The following is a 16,635-nucleotide window of genomic DNA, read 5'->3' on the forward strand; positions in this document are numbered from 1 at the left end:
CTAAAGAGGAGAGGAGCAGCTACAATGGTGCTTCAAAAGTACTTCTTCCTCTAAACTTTGGATCCCTTTTTATAGAATTTGGCTAATGTGCTGTGATTTAGGCAAGTGGATAAAGTAGTGAGAGCAGCCCTGGGGAGAAGGACCTGGGTGTGTTGGTGGGTGAGAGGCTCAACCTGCCCCAGCCATGGGCACTGAAACCCCCAGAAACCCCCTGTGCTGGGCTGAGCCCCCAGTGTGGGCAGCAGGGGAGGGGGGATTCTGCCCCTCTGCCCCTCAGGTGAGACCTCACCTGCAGAGCTGCCTCAGCCCTGGGGAACAACATCAGCAGGACATGGAGCTGCTGGAGCCAGGCCAGAGGAGGCTATGGAGATGTTCCAAGGGCTGGAGCCCCTTTGCTCTGGGGTCAGGCTGTCCTGGAGGGACAGAAGAAGGGGGAATGGCTTCCCACTGCCAGAGGGCGGGGCTAGATGAGATATTGGGAAGGAATTGTTCCCTGTGAGGGTGGGCAGGCCCTGGCACAGGTTGCCCAGAGCAGCTGTGGCTGCCCCTGGTTCCCTGGAAGTGTCTAAGGCCAGGTTGGACAGGGCTTGGAACAACCTGATCTAGTGGAATGTGTCCCTGCCCATGGCAGGGGCTGGAGCTGGATGGTCTTTAACATCCCTCCCAACCCGAACCAGTCTGGGATGATTCTATGACAGCTGTGGGGTTTTTTGGTGGGGGAGCTGGAGGGTTCTCCTGTCTGCATCACTAATCCCATCTTTAGGGGCTGAACTAAAAAGGATGGTTTCTATAGCAGAATAAATATTCCAGCTCGGATATTGTCACTTCTGCCATTGCACATTTGACCTGGAACAAGCAGCAGTTGCAGAATTGTTCTTGGGGGAGTTGGGCTTGTGGAGCTGTGGTGGCACTGATGCTCTGCTGAATTGTTGCTGTTTCTCCATACAGGAGACACCTTATTGGGTGTTTACACCTGGTATGCTTCAGTCCAGTGTTCTGTAATGCCCTGTCTGTGCATAGGATCATATTGATCTTTATTCTGGAGATTACGGAATCCCAGAATGCTTTGGGTTTGGAGGAACCTTAAAGCTCATGTCACCCCACCCCCTGCCATGGGCACAGACACTTTCCACTATCCCAGGTTGCCCCCAGACCTGTCCAACCTGGCCTTGGACACTTCCAGGGATGGGGCAGCCACAGATCTAATAGTTTAGACACCAAATTTTTTACAGGCAGTACAAACAGTTGGGAATGATCCCTGCTGGGAAGAGGGGAAAGCACCTGGAGGAATGGGCTTGGAAGGAGCAAGCAAGCACCTTTTCTTCTCTTGTGTTTAGAGAAGTTGGTTCTTCTGTATGGTCGTGTTGTGGTAAAGAAATGGAGTTGTGCTGAGCTCCTTGGTTTGTAGACTCATTTCCTCTGTTAATGGGAGATACAAGTCTCTTTAAGAACTGCTAATTGCTCAGGTTAAAAAAACCCCAAAGGCCACTTGGTGTCATGCGTGGAATTAAGACTCAGAAGAAAGTGTGAGCTAGTTCTGCTGAAAATGGAACAGATCAGAGGCACAACATCTACAAACCAGGTTTGCCAAAGTGCTTAAAATAACAACTGGCAGTTTCCCTGGGTGTTGTTGGACTTGATGTAGAAATTTCCCAAAAGGACTGAGAGAGCACAGAGAGACAAAAATGGCAGCATTGGGAGTGCAGTTCCTGAGGGAATTTTAAAAGCCCACGTACAGAACTTGTCAGTGGCTTCAGAGATGGTGACGTGGTGACTTGTGGTGGCCAGGAGTGTGTTTAGTGCTGGAATTGCAGCAAGGACATCTGTAAGGAGCCATTCAGGTACACATGTGATCCTTTTGTGTTGCTGGAGGTTGCCCAGTGGAGTTAGCAGAGCCAGTGTTGGTCATTCATGAGTTTTCTGCATTATCTGGAAAGAAAAGCTCAGACAGGAGGGGTTGTACCCTTCCATCTCAAGTTATGGAAACCCCACTATTTTTGGTAGTTTATTGGAGTGTTTCAACGTACTGTGTTAAATATTTTGGGAAGTGAGGGGGAAAAGGGGGGAATGTCTCAAGCTCAGACCTGGATTTCCTGCATCTGTCCCTGGAGGAGAAGCTTCTGTCCTCAGTGGGTGCAAACCCTCATCCCAAAAATAGCATGGAGCTGGGTCAGGGCTTGGGATGGATCTCAGAAAAAGGTTCTTCCCCCAGAGGCTGCTGGGGCACTGCCCAGGCTCCCCAGGGAATGGTCCCTGCCCCAAGGCTGCCAGAGCTCCAGTAGTGTTTGGACAATGCTGCCAGGGATGCCCAGGGTGGGATTGTTGGGGTGTCTGTACAGGGCCAGGGACTGGACTGATGATCCCTCTGGGTCCCTTCCAGGTTGGGATATTCAAGGATTCTATGCAATAATCCTGAGAGCCTGCAGCTCTCTGAAGAGCTCATGGCATGGAGAAGGCAGGTCTGGAGTGGGAGGATTCTCAGAGCTGTGCTGATGCTGTTGGATCTGTCTAAGCACTGAGGAATTGGGATGGATTCGGACACAATTCTCCTAAATTGAGTTGTTTGGGGGGAAAACAGAAGTTCCAGCTTTCTCTACAACAGCCAGACAGAAGGAAAGGGCTGCTGAGAGTTCACAGCTGAGTCCTCCAGAGAGAAAGCAGGAGAGGAAGAAGAGGCAAAGCAAGAGGAGAAGCAGCTTATTAACTGTTTTCATTAAACTTTTTAGCAGCTGGATGATGTTCAGTTGTCAGGTGCGAGGAGGGGAAAGAATTAAGGAGACAGTTCCTGGTGGCTGCTACCTTGCTGGAAAGATCCCATAGAAGTTTCAGGTGTCCATTTCCAGGGACCAGAAGGTAAAAGTCTCTGTCCATAGAAGAGTCACCAGCTGAACAGCAAAGCTTGGAAGCACAGGGCCAGCCCTTGTGGCTCGTGTTTGGGCCATGGAGCAGCAGGAGTTAATGTTTCCTAGGATCTGAAATGGGAACAGAGTGGGTGGATTGAAGGGGGGGTTCTAGCCCAGACACTGATGGTTCTTGCAATTAAAAACAATCCCAAGCCAAATGGTTGAATTATTCCCAAAGACAGTGATTGGGAAAGACAATTACATGTAAATGGAGAAAATTAAACTTGAATGTCGAGCTGTAGAATGGGAATGTCTGGGCATGTGGGGTCCTGGGTGGTCTCAGTGTTGTTCTAGGGAAGGACCACGGCCAGGGAAGGTTTTCCAAAAGCCCTGGCTGTGGAAAGGCCCTGTAAAGCCCTGGTCCAGCTGGGACAAAGAGTTGGGAGGCAGCTGCTTGGCAGTGAGCCATGGCAGGGGTCATCCATGGCAGCAGGGACCTGCTGTCGGGAGGTAGTGGGGAAGGTGATTGCATCCCTGGTCTCAGGGCATTCAGGCTGCCGAGGTGTTTGTGGCTCGGTCAGGCAGAACTAGGTGATGCTGCTGCTGAGCATAAACAGAAAAAGTGGCTGTTGGAACTGGATTGTCCCTTCCACCCCAAAGTGCTCTGGGATTCTGTGGAATAACCCTGTGAAATAGAAGCTAAAGATCCAAGGGGAAATGGTGGGGGAAAAGACAGAGATTTTATGTTTTCTTAAATGTAGTTGCTCGGGGAGAAGGAGGAATCCAGCGGTCCATAGCTCTGTCCCCGAGTGCCTGGAAGGGGCAGGGAGTGGCTGTCCGGTACCGTGAAGAGCTGCCGCTCCACCGGCGCTGCGCGGCTCCGGTCCCTGCTGTGCCGAGCGGTACCCACTGACCTGCTCGGTGCCTGCTGCCGATAGACGGTGGCAGTGGTGGCACCGCCAGGCTGTCCTCTCCGTGCCGATTGCCTCCCGCCTCCCTCGGTTTCGGCGGCGCTTTTCAGGCAGCTCAGCCCGGGCTCCGCGATGGGAACAGCCGCGTCTGAGCTGCCGGGGTCGGGGGGGGGAGGGACGGCGGCGGTGCCGTGCGCCGGGGATGCTCGGGGCCCCCGGGGATGCTCGAACCTCTCGGGATGTCCGATACTACCCACTCCGCGATGCTCGGGGTCCCCTTCGGCTGCTCGGAACCTCTCGGGATGCTCAGAACCATCTGCGATGCCGGAGTGCCTCTGGGATGCTCAGTACCCCCTGTGATTTTAGGAGCCACCCCCGGCGCTGCTCGGACCCCCTTGGGGATGCTCGGATCCTTCCCGAGATGATGAGAACTCTCCGGGATGTTCGGAGCTCCCCGGGGATGCTCGGCTGCCCTCAGGATGCTCGGCCGCCTCCCCTCCCCCTGCGATGCTCAGGGCCCCCGGGATGCTCAGACCGACCCCCCAAACGCTCGGACCCCTGGGGCTGGGCGGGGCGGGGTCGCGGCTCCGCGGGGAGGGCGGGGCCCAGAAGGGCGTGTCCGGTGGGCGTGGCTCTAGCGGTGGGCGTGGCTGGGCGGTGGGCGTGGTCGTGGCGCGCATGCGCGCGGCGGGCGCGGCCCGGCCCATCGCCGGGCGGGGCGGGGGGCGCAGGGAGGCGGCGGCGGCGGCGGCCCCGGGCAGCGGCACCGCCCCGGCCCCGGCCCGCTGCTCTCCGCGCCCGCTCCGCGCCATGCCCGGCTCCATGTACCAGCCCGAGCCCGGGCAGCCGGCCCGCGGCCCGCCGCACTGCCTCACCCTGCTCAGCCCGCCGCCGCCCGCCGGGCAGGACCCGCCGCCGGAGCCCGAGCCCGGCCGGGAGCGGGAGGGGCCGCCGGGGCCGCCGGCGCAGGGCGAAGCCGCCGCGCTGAGGTTCGCCCTGGACCAGCTCTCGCTGCTGGGGCTGGAGGGCGCGGAGGAGCCGGCGGGGGGCTCGGGGCCGGGCGGCCTAAGGGAGCGGGAGCGCGGCGGCTCCCCGGTGCCGGCCCCCGCCCCGGCCGCGGGCGCCTTCGGCAGCCTGGCCCCGCCGCTGGGGCCGCCCGCGCTGCTCCCCGAGCCGCCGGCGAGCAGGAAGAAGAGCGTGAACATGACCGAGTGCGTGCCCGTGCCCAGCTCCGAGCACGTCGCCGAGATCGTGGGCCGGCAAGGTAACGCGGCGTGGGGACACGGTGGGACGTGGGGACCCCTCCTCCCTCGGGCCGGCCCCGCGCGATTTGGGGCAATTTCGGGGCTTTGTCTCCGTGCGGAGGCGGAAACTTAACGGCGACAGATCCCGCGGCCCCGAAAGTCGGCCGCGAGTCCCGGGAGCTGCGCTCCGCGCCGGTCCCGCCGAGCTGCCTGGAAATAGCAATTAAACTCCGTCGGCCCGAGTGGGATAATGCCGGGTGCCCACGGAAAGTTCCCGGGAGCCACGGGAGTCCACGGGAGCTGCCAGGACACGGAGCGAGGCGAGAGCTTTGGTTTCATTGTAGTTGTGCCTCAGCCCCCTCCCCTCCAGCTCCGTATCTCAGACCCGGTGTGTAAACGGTGCCCCTTATCTCGGACTTTATTAATCTTACTGATCAATCCGATATAAATGGTCATTCACCCGCTCGTTTGTAGGTGGCCGGAGCTCCGGAGGCAGGCGGCCGAGGAGCCCCTCGCACCCAGCTGTCACAAAAGGACGCCCCAGCCCTCGCCGGGTGGGTGTGCCTGGAGTGGGCTTTGTCTCCAGGACACACCAAATAAACCAAAGTTTCACCTTAAAAAATCAAAAAGAAAAGACCTCAGGGCGGAGGATTTAAGGAAAAAAGGGAAAGGAACTGCTGCCCGCAGGGATCCCGGCAGGAATCCCCTCGCAGGGAGCGTGACCTCCGGGCTGTTTTGCCCTTGTGGGGTCTGGCACCCCAGCCCTGCCCTCGCCCCACGGCTCCCGCCCCTCTCTGTCCGGGGGACTGCGGGCTGGGGGTCGGGGGGCTTTTTTTTCCAGGGGGGAAGCGGGGAACTGGGCAGCCTCATTGTTCTCTTTGTTAGCCAGAGCCATGCTGTGATGAGCGCGGTGACATCATGCTCTGCGCTTCCCATTGGCCTGCGCTGCCTCCCAGCCGGCCCCGCTTCCCGGCCTCCCAACTTTCCGTGCACCCCTCTCCGGTCCCACCGCCCCGGCCGGGGGTCCCCCCAGGCTGCCGGGCCCCGCCGGGCCGGGTGTGCGGCGGGGCAGAGCCGGAGGAGCAGAGGGTGGCACCGCGCCCTGCTGCCGAGGATCCTCCTCCTGCTCAAGGCTGGATGGAGACCTGGATTTGGTGGCCTGGCCGCGGGGCTCTGCGGAGCCACGGGGTCTGGCAACTTGGAACCGAACCTGTGCCGGGGTCTGGGCTCTGCTGGGAACCCTCTGGTTGTGCCACGGGAGGAGGCCAGAGGAATGGCTGTGTTTGGCCCAGGAGCTGCCGCTCGGTGCCTTTCCCTGGGTGTTTCAGTGTGCTGAGACCCCAGTGCTGCACTTCCAGCACCCCGAGGAGTTCAGTGCACAGCCAGGCACCTGCCCAAACACCTTGGCAGAGTTTGGGTGCTTTCTGAGCTCTGTGGGCTTGTGGAGCTCTTGAAAAAAGTGCTGCCAAAGGAATTATTATACCAGCTTGAGGAGGTGTGCTGGGGGCACTGTGTGGGCTTGGAGGTGACCTGGGGCCAGCTGTGAGCTGGAGCTGCCTGCTGCAGCCCTGGCCCATGGGCAGGAACAGCCCTCTCCAGGTGTTTCTTCAAATATTTCCTGCTCCTCTCCTGGTCTTGGCCTGCTGGGATGCCATGCGGTGGCCTCACACTGGATTTTTGGTGAGGAGGGAGACTCGGCACCCTCGGTCACACTGTGGAATGGGGGGATTGGGCAGCACTGGAGGGGACAGGACTAGCGTCAGAGTATCTTTGTGCTCCAGCTGCTCTCAGTGCTATTGGCAGCTGGATTAAACCAAGGAATACTCTGGTGTAGGCTGAGCAGGGGCAATACCGGGGTCATGCCTCAGGGCTCACACTGTGCAGAGCCTTTCTTGCTCACCCTGTGCTGCATCCTGGGTCCTTCTGGTCTCCAGGGCCCCCTTGTGAGTTTCTCTCAGTTTTGACAGCCCTGTGGTAGCAGGGTCTGGCTGATGACCTGAGCCTTGGGGTGTTTGGCTGCACCATCATCATCGTGATGACAAGGTGTGCCTTGCTGGGCTGCAGGGCTGGGTTGGGTCACCCAGACTATGTCCCTAGCGCTCTTGTCTGTCCCTCACTGTCCAGCCTGGCCATGACCCAGGGAGGAGAAGTTTGTGGTGTGACCATGCCTGGAACACAAAAAGGGGTGAAGATGTGGATGTTGGGTGCCCTGAAAGGGGCTGGAGTTGGAGCAAGGCTCAGGATCTCTCCCCACACACCGTGTGCTGAGGAGCAGCTCTTGGGGCACTTTGGGACCCGTCCTGCTTTACCCAGACCCAGCTGCTGTGGCGAGGGGGCAACCAGGGAGGTCCTGGCAGCCAGGACGAGCACACAAATGTCCTGTACAGGCTGAGGTGGGACAGAGGCAGTCAGACACAGCTTCTCCTTTTCTGCAATTTCTCTCCCCCCAGATTCCCTAATTTAACCCTTTTCCAAAGGAGTAGCAGCAGCCCAGCAGGTAAAATCTTTCTTCTGTAAGGCAAATTGGTATTGTCTTGCCTGAGCTGGAGGATCATTTGCCATGACTCCATGTCCAGATTGGCATCGATGACACCACACAGTGACATGTGCCGGCCGGGATCTGCGGCTCCCCTTCCAGCAGGGATCTGCAGCTCCTCTCCCCCTGCCCACACGGCTGCGTGGCCGGGCGGGATTCCCTGGCCGTGCCTCTGCCTGCAAGCCTGGTCATGACTCCTGCTGTGGGAGGGACTATCTCCAAAAAGTGCTGTGGGCACCGACAGGAGCAGTGTGGGCTTCTCTTGCCATCCAGCAGAGAGAGCCGTGGGGATAACAGGAATCACCAGGAGCACGGGGCAGGCCTTAGAGCTGCCCTGGCTCCGGTATGTGGATGCTGTGCTGTTGTGGATTGCTGCTGTCCTGGCTTTGGAGGGGCATTTCCAGCAGCCTCTGCTCTCTCCTCCCACACCTGGTGCATCCCATGGGATGGAGCCACAGCTCCTCTTCCCATCTGTGCCATGCAGGGACTCTCAGAGCTCTACAAAAGGAAAGTTGCCATTTATAGAAGACACCAGGATGCTCAAAGGGGAGATCCAGGGTAGGATGGCACATGGCACCTCTCCTCATTCAGTCACTCAAGCCATCATTCCCATGCTTGGAGGATGCATAGGGAGACCTGGGCCTCTCTGGACCAGCCTGAGCACCTGTAACCGTGCCATGGATCATAGGGGTGTGATGAGTCCTCTCTGTTGTGTCCTGCCCACTGTGCCATGTCCTTGGAGGCACCTGGCACATCCTCCTGGCTGTCTCCTCCCAGCTGGGTTGTAGCAGAGCTGGGAGCTCCTGAGGTTGGTCACACAGACGGATCTGGTTTCTGACAGATCTGCCTGTACATCTCAGACCTGACACTGGCTGCACACTGTGTCCCAAGGAGAAGAGCCCAGCCCTGCCCTGCTCTTCCCAGTGTCTGGAGAAGAACCCAAGGTGTGATGTGCTCCCTTCCAGCAGCAGGGCTGCAGGGATGAGTTCCTTCCTGTGTGCAGAGATGGGAAGGAATGCTCGGCAGAGAGAGAGGAGCTGTGATGGAGGTGCAACGTCTTCTCTTCCACATCTGGCCCTGGTCCTGGCCCATCCTGTGCCATTCGCTGCTAACAAAGGGGACCAGGAGCTCTGGAACTCTGGATCAAGAGATGCTGCAGAGCTGGGAAAGAGGAAGAGCCATGGGTAGTGCTCTCCAGGGGCTGGGCACAAGGCATCAACAGGTTCCCAAGGCTGTGACAGACACCATCCTCCTGCCTGGTGCTATCAGAGGCTCCTCCAGAAAAGCTCTGCTGGCTCCTCTTGGGTTTTATCAGCTCAAAGCTGGGCACTGCCAGCGCAGACCTCCTTGGGCAAGTGGAGATGTGTTCTGGGCAAGGGGATGGGCTGGCTCTGTCCTCCTTGTGTGCAGGAGGTAGCTGATGTGGGAGCAGAGGCTGCCTGGGCCATGGTGGGATTAGGGCATGGAGGAGCTGTGAGAGATCATTCACCTTCGTCGTGGTTATTGGAGCAGAGGATGGAGAGACTACCCAGCCCTCTGCCCCAGTGTTGTACTGGTTTTCATGGCTCTTGCAGTGATCTCAGCCCTGATCTGACTGGGGCTTCTTGCAGAGTCAAGTTTTCTTTTGTGATGCCAAGAGAGGATGTTCAGGGAGAGCAGCTGCCTTTCCTGGGATGCTGCCTCCATCACCACATCATCCTGGGGAGAGTCCCCTAGGATTGTGTTTCTTGTCAGAAACAAGTGATTTACCATCCCAAGGGCAGGTGGGGTGGGTCCAGCCAGGGCAGAGGAGTGCGGTGGGAACCATGTGGGATGGGTAGAGGGTGAAAGAGGAGGGTGGGAAGTTGAGACAGTCGCTTTGGAAAGAGTGTCCTGCTCACCCCCTCCATCAGGGCTGTCCTTGCAGGCAAAGCCGGGTGTGGTGTCACAAGGGGCTGTGACTTGGGTGGAGTGAGACCTCTGGAATGCCGGGCTTTGCTGGCTGCTGAGCGCAGCCATGGGGTGTCAGGATGAGTTTGTGCCCACCAGGACTCAGAGCTCCACCAAAGAGCTGTAACAGAGCAGCTGAGCTACTCTTGGGCTCTGGCAAGACCCAGGCTCTGGTGTTAACAAAGGGCTGTTAACAAGGGGCTGAAGCATCCCTGGGCCTGTCCCCTCCACCATGCCCCCGCTTTGGGGTGTTTTCATTTCCATCTTTAAAGCCACTTTGGTGGAGACTTGCAGCAAAGTCTGGCACTTTGTTCTGCTCTGTTGCCATTGATGCTGCACAGTGACCCTTGACAAAGGGAATGTGGGGATGCCAACTGCTGCTGCTGGGCTGAGGTCTGGTACTGCCTGGGCTGGGTGCTCACCAGAACTGCCAGGCGACCCCAGGTCCTTCCCACAGCCCCTCTGGCACAGCCCTGATCCTGCAGCAGCTTCACAGGGATTTGGCCATCCAGGATGGTGTCACAGGTGCTGGGCTGGGAGCTTGCAGAGGCTCTCATACAGGTCTGGATCATTCTGAACACAAGAAAAACATAAAGCTGCTGGAGCGACTCCAGAGGAGGCCACAGAGATGCTTTGAGGGCTGGAGCCTCTCTGCTCTGGGGCCAGGCTGGGAGAGCTGGGGGTGTTCACCTGGAGAAGAGAAGGCGAAGCCTCAGAGCCCTTCCAGTGCCTAAAGGAGCTCCAGGAGAGGTGGAGAGGGACTTGGGACAAGGGATGGAGAGACAGGACGCAGGGAATGGCTTCCCACTGCCAGAGGGCAGGGTTAGATGGGATATTGGGGAGAAATTCTTCCCTGTGAGGTTGGTGAGACCCTAGCACAGGGTGCCCAGAGCAGCCATGGCTACCCTTGGATGCCTGGCAGTGTCCAAGGCCAGGTTGGACAGGGCTTGGAGCAACCTGGGATGGTGGAAGGTATCCCTGCCCATGGCAGGGAGTGAGACAAGATCAACTCTAATGTTCTTTCCAAACCAAACCATTCCATGATTCCCCCAGCTGCAGTCGGTGGTTAAACCACCAGTTTACACTTCAAGTCCATCTGGCTCTGGGGGGCTCAGCCATCAGGTGCCATCACCCCCCTGAGTACAAGCAGGGGCAGCCCTGGCTCAGCCACCTCAGGGAGTGCAGGTGTGCTGGAGGACAGGAGTGTCCTGCTGGGAGGTTGTGTCTGTCACTAGTTCTTGGTGTCCCAGAGCTATTGCTGGCTGTGCCAGGCAGGGTTAAACACTTCCCTGAATCCAAGGCTGCTCTTCCTGCCCATCCTGCCTTCTCCAGGCTTTGGGATCTTTGCCTGGGAGTCCCTGCAGCCAAGGGGTGTCTCAGGAGGAGTTTGGGCCTGGGGACAGGGCAAGACAGGTTGGTCCCTGGGTGTGGCCATAGTGCTGTCGTGGCTCTGCTCCCACCATGTCCCCGGAGCGCTCCTGGTGTGTCCCGATGCTGGAGACTCCTCGCAGGCACAGTTCTGGTGCTGGTGCCAGCACATGGCCCCAGGCAGTGGCTTCCCTGGCCGATGCCTCCTTTCCCAGTGTGTCCCAGTGTGGCTCTGGGGACAGGCAAGGGGGTGACCCCGCACTCCCACCCTCTCAGACCTGCTATCCTCTTGTCCTACCCCTCCCTTGGGAAAACCAGCTCCCACCCAGGTTTTGGTGCCACTCATGGCTCTGGCAGCATCCAGCAGCCATGGGCTGGGGGCATTTTTCTTGCCCTGCTGGTTTGAGGAGGGTGGAACTGGCCAAGCCAGGCACCCATTTGATTTTTATCCAAAGTTTCTGGCCTTGTCCCTGCGAAGAGCTCACGGAAGCAGCCAGGTAAACTCTTCCTCTCTTTGCTGCTGCCATGGCACCAGTTGGGTCCGACTGGTGCTGCCAATGTGATGGAGTGAGGAGAGAAAGAGCTTCACTGGGCTATGTCCCCTGTGGGATGTGCTCCTTGTGCAGCTCCTGTGTGCAGCTCCTGGAGCTGCCAATGGCTTTGCATCCTGAAGTTGCCACTTGAGAGAGAGAGGGAGGCTTAGCTTGGGTATTAGGAGATGGTTCTTCCCGCAGAGGCTGCTGGGGCACTGCCCAGGCTCCCCAGGGAATGGTCCCTGCCCCAAGGCTGCCAGAGCTCCAGGAGTGTTTGGACAATGGTGCCAGAGATGCCCAGGGTGGGATTGTTGGAGTGTGTGCAGGGCCAGGAGTTGGACTGATGATTCCTGTGGGTCCCTTCCAGCTCAGGTTATTCCAGGGTTGTGTGATGCTGCAGAGGACAAATTTGGGACCTTGGGCATGAGACTGATGCCTGTGGGAGGCACTGGCAGAGTCCCTTCCCACTGCCCTGGGCTTGTCCTGGTTTGCCAAGCAGTGGAGCAGGGGCAGATCTTACAGCAGATACCAGGATAAATCTGGGAAGGGAATGTGGGAGTTGCAGGCATCTCTCCCAGGACAGCCCTGTAGGAGCTGGCACATAATAATGCCTTCAATAAATGTCACCTTCGATAGTTTTGCCCTGTCCCAGTCCCTGGCCCATCGCTTTTCTGTGTGCCCCAGCCACAAATCTACCTGCCAGTGTTGCTGAAGAGCTGGCTGTGACACCCAGGGCAGCTCTTGCTGCTCACTTACTGTGACAGATTTTACTGCTTGTCATCCATGAGGTTCAATGCTCTAGGAGATGCTGTGCTCCTGGGGCTGCTGTTCTCCCTCTGCACTCTGAGTGCTGTTGGAGAGCCTGGATTGATTTACCTGCCTGGGACAGACCTGACTGAACTTCTTGTGCCATTCCAGCCCTGGCTCAGTCACAGAATCCCAGAATGGTTTGGGTTGGAGGGGATAGTAAATATCATCCAGTGCCACCCCCTGCCATGGGCAGGGACACCTTCCACTAGCCCAGGCTGCTCCAAGCCCTGTCCAGCCTGGCCTTGGACACTTCCAGGGATCCAGGGGCAGCCACAGCTTCTCTGGGAAACCTGTTTCACTGTAGTGGGTCAGCTCTGGCTGATTCCAGGCACCCACCAAAGCTGCTCCATCACTGCTCTCCACAAGTGGACAGGAGAGAGAAAATACAACGAAGCGTTCATGGGTTGAAGTAATGGCAGGGAGAGATCCCTCACCAAATATTGTCAGGGGCCAAACAGACGCAGCATGGGGATATTAATTGAATTTACTATTAACAAAATCAGAGTAGGACCATGAGAGGTAAAATAAATCTTAAAAATACCTTCCCCTACCTCTCCCTCCAGCAGTGCAGGAAGATGGAAATGGGAGTCACAGTCAGTTCACCCCACGTTGTTCCTGCTGCTGCACCGGGAGAGGAGTTGGAGCCGTTCCCCTGCCCCAGTGTGGGGTCCCTCCCATGGGACACAGTTCTTCACACAATGCTCCAGCTTGGGCTTCTCTTTCCATGGTCTGCAGGTCCCTGCTCCACTGCCCACGGGATCACAGCCTTCTTTGGGCACCTCCCTGCTCCAGTGTGGGCTCCTCTCGGGGTTGCAGGTGCATCTCTGCACCGCCGTGGACTTCCATGGGTCTCACCATGGTTTTCCTCACAGGCCACAGGGGAATCTCAGCTCTGGCACCGGGAGCAGCTCCTGCCCCTCCTCCTGCCCTGCCCTGCCCTGCGTGTCTACAGAGCTGCTCCTCTCCCATGTTCTCACCCTGCTCTTCTCTAGATCCAATTATAGCTGCACAAAAACATTTTTTTCTTCTTAAATCCATGATTCCCAAGGCATCCTGACTGTGCTGGGCTGGGTGTTGGTCAGTGCCAGGTCTGTCCTGGAGCCAGTTGGAATTGGCTCTGCTTGACATTGGGGAAGCTTCTGGCTGCTTCTCACAGAAACCACCCTTGTAACCTCCCTGCTACCAAAACCTGGCCACAGAAACCCAATACTCACCATCTTCACAGGGACAAATTCTTTCCCAATATCCTGTCTATCCTTGCCCTCTGGCAGTGGGAAGCCATTTCCCCTTGTCCCAAGTCTCTCTCCAGCTCTCCTGGAGCCCCTTTAGGCCCTGGCAGGGGCTCTGAGGTCTCCCTGTATGCTTCTCTTCTCCATTTGAACACCCCCAGCTCTCCCAGCCTGGCTCCAGAGCAGAGGGGCTCCAGCCCTCAGAGCACCTTTGCAGCCTCCTCTGGCCTGGCTCCAGCAGGTCAGCATCTTTCATGTGCTGAGGCCCTTCAGCCTTCTAGGCCTCTCCTTCTCCAGCCTCACAGCTGGAAGAGCAGCCCTGCCCTTCCTCAGGGAGCATCTGGGAAGAGGAGGAGGAGGGGAAGGAGTGCCCGGAGCCGCTCACAGAGGAGCCAACCAGGCAGTTGCAGCTGCTTGGCTGTGCCCAGAGGAGTCGAGCTGTTTATCCATAGGGAACTGCAGCAGCATTTGCCATGGATAAGGACAATCTCAGGGCTCCTGTGGACAACCTCCATCCCTGCAGGCTCCCAGCTTTGTGTTGGGTGTCCTGCAAAGCTCAGGGGTGGAAGGGGACAGGCAGGGGTCAGTGCTGTGTGCCAGTGGCCGGTTTGTGCTGTGCCTGGTTCATGGGGACTTAATTAAGAGTGGATGTGATTACGGCTGGGGATGCAGGGAGTGGGGCTGTGCTGGCAGCCACTGACACCTCCTCAGTGGAGCAGAGCAAAGTGGCCCTGGAGGAGAGCTGGAGCCTTTTGCAGCCCTGGAGGAGAGTGGGAGCCTTTGGCTGGACGATGCAGCCAAGACCTGCAGCCAGAGCCCAGCTGGGCCAGGGCAGGGCCGGGGCAGGGCCAGAGCAGAGCTGAAGGCAGAGCTGGCAGCACCATCCCACAATCCCACATCCGGCCTTGCTCTGCTTGCTGAATCATGTTCCTCGTGAGGGGGAAGCAGGACTTACCAGAACAGGGAGAGCAAGAGCCCTGGGAGCACCCCTGCCCCAGCCCAGGCGCTGGGGATCTCTCTCCTGGGGCAGAGAGGGGAGGGGGTGGCTGTGCCCCCTGCCGTGGCTCCCCCATTCCTCTATAGGTGCATCCAGGGCTGTTCCTCAGGTTCAGCTGCAGGCTCAGAGGTGTCAGTGGACCTACAGGATCCAAACAGCCTTTTCCTTCCCTTCCCTCTCAGTGTCTTTTTTGCCTTGAACCTCCTGAAACACCTTTGGAATGAATCCAGCTTCTCATCCCCTCAGTGGCCCCAGTGGTGCCCCAATGGCCACCTGCCATGGCACCTCTGCCTACACCTGTCCCAGCCCTCAGGAGCAGGGCTGCCAGCTGCATCCTGCTGGTCCTCAGAGGGTCAGAATGGTGCCAGGAGCCCAGCGTGTCCTGGAGTAGCCAGGGCAGCACCCCAGCACTGAGCCATGAGCTCCCATCTGCCTCAGAGGTGGGAGGGACTCCTCTGTCTAAGGGTGGCCCTGCTGCAGGTGCAGAGCCAAAGGGACCTGCGGGTTCCTGCTGGTCCATTGTGTCCCTGTCCTGGGTGAGCAGAGAGTCACCATGAGGTCTCAGTGTTCATGTGTCATTTTCCCCCTTCTTCTTGCTCTGCAGGCTGCAAAATCAAAGCCCTGCGTGCCAAGACCAACACGTACATCAAGACGCCGGTCAGGGGTGAGGAGCCCGTGTTCATCGTCACCGGGAGAAAGGAGGACGTGGAGATGGCCAAGCGGGAGATCCTCTCGGCCGCCGAGCACTTCTCCATGATCCGGGCCACACGCAACAAAGTCAACGGGCTGACGGGGGCCATGCAGGGGCCCCCCAACCTGCCGGGCCAGACCACCATCCAGGTGAGGGTTCCCTACCGTGTGGTGGGGCTGGTGGTGGGGCCCAAGGGAGCCACCATCAAGCGCATCCAGCAGCAGACGCACACCTACATCGTGACGCCCAGCCGGGACAAGGAGCCCGTGTTCGAGGTGACGGGCATGCCCGAGAACGTGGACCGAGCGCGGGAGGAGATCGAGGCGCACATCACCATGCGGACAGGCTCCTTCATCGACGTCAACGCCGACAACGACTTCCACTCCAACGGCACCGACGTCTGCCTCGACCTGCAGGGCAGCGCGGCCGCGCCGTGGGCCAAGGCCCCCCACCCTGCCCAGCGCCCCTCGGCCACGCTGCGCAACGACAGCCTCAGCTCCCTGGGCAGCGGCTCCACCGAGTCCTTCTACAGCGGGCGCGTGGCGGCCGCCAGCCCCACCAGCCCCTACAGCACCTTCAGCGAGCCCCCGGCCCCGCTGGGCTCCGACGAGTGCGACTTCGGCTTCGACTTCTTGGCCCTCGATCTCACCACGCCCACCACTACCATCTGGTCACCCTTTGAGCGCTCGGGCAACCCCCTGCAGGCGTTCAGCAGCTGCTCCTCCATCAACAGCTCGCAGAGACGCAACAGCGGCCCGGCCACACCACGCCACTCGCCCACCCTGCCCGAGAGCGGGGCAGCGGGGCTGGAGCACCCCTCGGCGCGGCGCATCCCCAGCGACCCTGCCGGCGCCCTGGCCTGGCTGCCCGCCCAGGGCTCACTCTCCTCCTTCTCCAACAGCACCGGCTACTCCTCCTCCTCCTCGCTGCCCGGCAGCATCTCGGCCGCCTCGGGCTCGCCCACCGACTCCAGCAGCTCGGACGGGCACCGCAAGAGCTCCCGGGAGTGCATGGTGTGCCTGGAGAGCGAGGTGATGGCCGCGCTGGTGCCCTGCGGCCACAACCTGTTCTGCATGGAGTGTGCCCTGCGCATCTGCGGCCGGGCGCAGCCGCAGTGCCCCGCGTGCCACGCGCCCGCCACCCAAGCCATCCACATCTTCTCCTAGCCCGGGGGGCTTGCCCAGCGGCCCCCCCCCTCCACCCCAACACCACGGCGTTTTAAGGACTTTAAACTGTTTAAATCGAGCTTTTTATTTAATAACGGATCCGATGGGCGCACGGGGCGGGGAGGGGGGAGAGGCGGCGGCGAGGAGCTGGAGAGTGCAGAGGGCACGGCGGGGGTGGGGGGAGGCCAGATCCGGGGGGTCGGGAGGGTGGGGGAGAAGGGGCCGAAGAAGACGAGGATGAGGATGAGGATGAGGAAAGAGGGGCGTGAATTCCGCAAGGAGGAAACTCCGATGTTTACAGAATAGCTTTAACTCTTCACCTGGCTGTGGGGCTGGGGAGGGAGCCCGGCTGTTCTCCACCAGTCCTTCCCAAATACC

At 59.2% G+C, this 16,635-nt stretch overlaps 1 protein-coding gene across 1 annotated transcript; it reads left to right on the forward strand.

The window, feature by feature from the left end:
- Positions 1 to 4,467: 4,467 nt before the first annotated feature.
- MEX3D (mex-3 RNA binding family member D) lies at positions 4,468 to 16,418 on the forward strand. Its single transcript, XM_085040276.1, has 2 exons — positions 4,468 to 5,018; positions 15,005 to 16,418. The coding sequence occupies exons 1-2, from the start codon at positions 4,565 to 4,567 to the stop codon at positions 16,255 to 16,257; spliced, it is 1,707 nt and encodes a 568-aa protein (XP_084896402.1). The 5' UTR covers positions 4,468 to 4,564; the 3' UTR covers positions 16,258 to 16,418.
- The last annotated feature ends 217 nt before the right edge of the window (positions 16,419 to 16,635 follow it).

This window comes from Lichenostomus cassidix, chromosome 28 (assembly GCF_008360975.1).
Source record: "Lichenostomus cassidix isolate B80296 chromosome 28, HeHo_3.0, whole genome shotgun sequence".
Lineage (NCBI taxonomy): Eukaryota > Metazoa > Chordata > Aves > Passeriformes > Meliphagidae > Lichenostomus > Lichenostomus cassidix.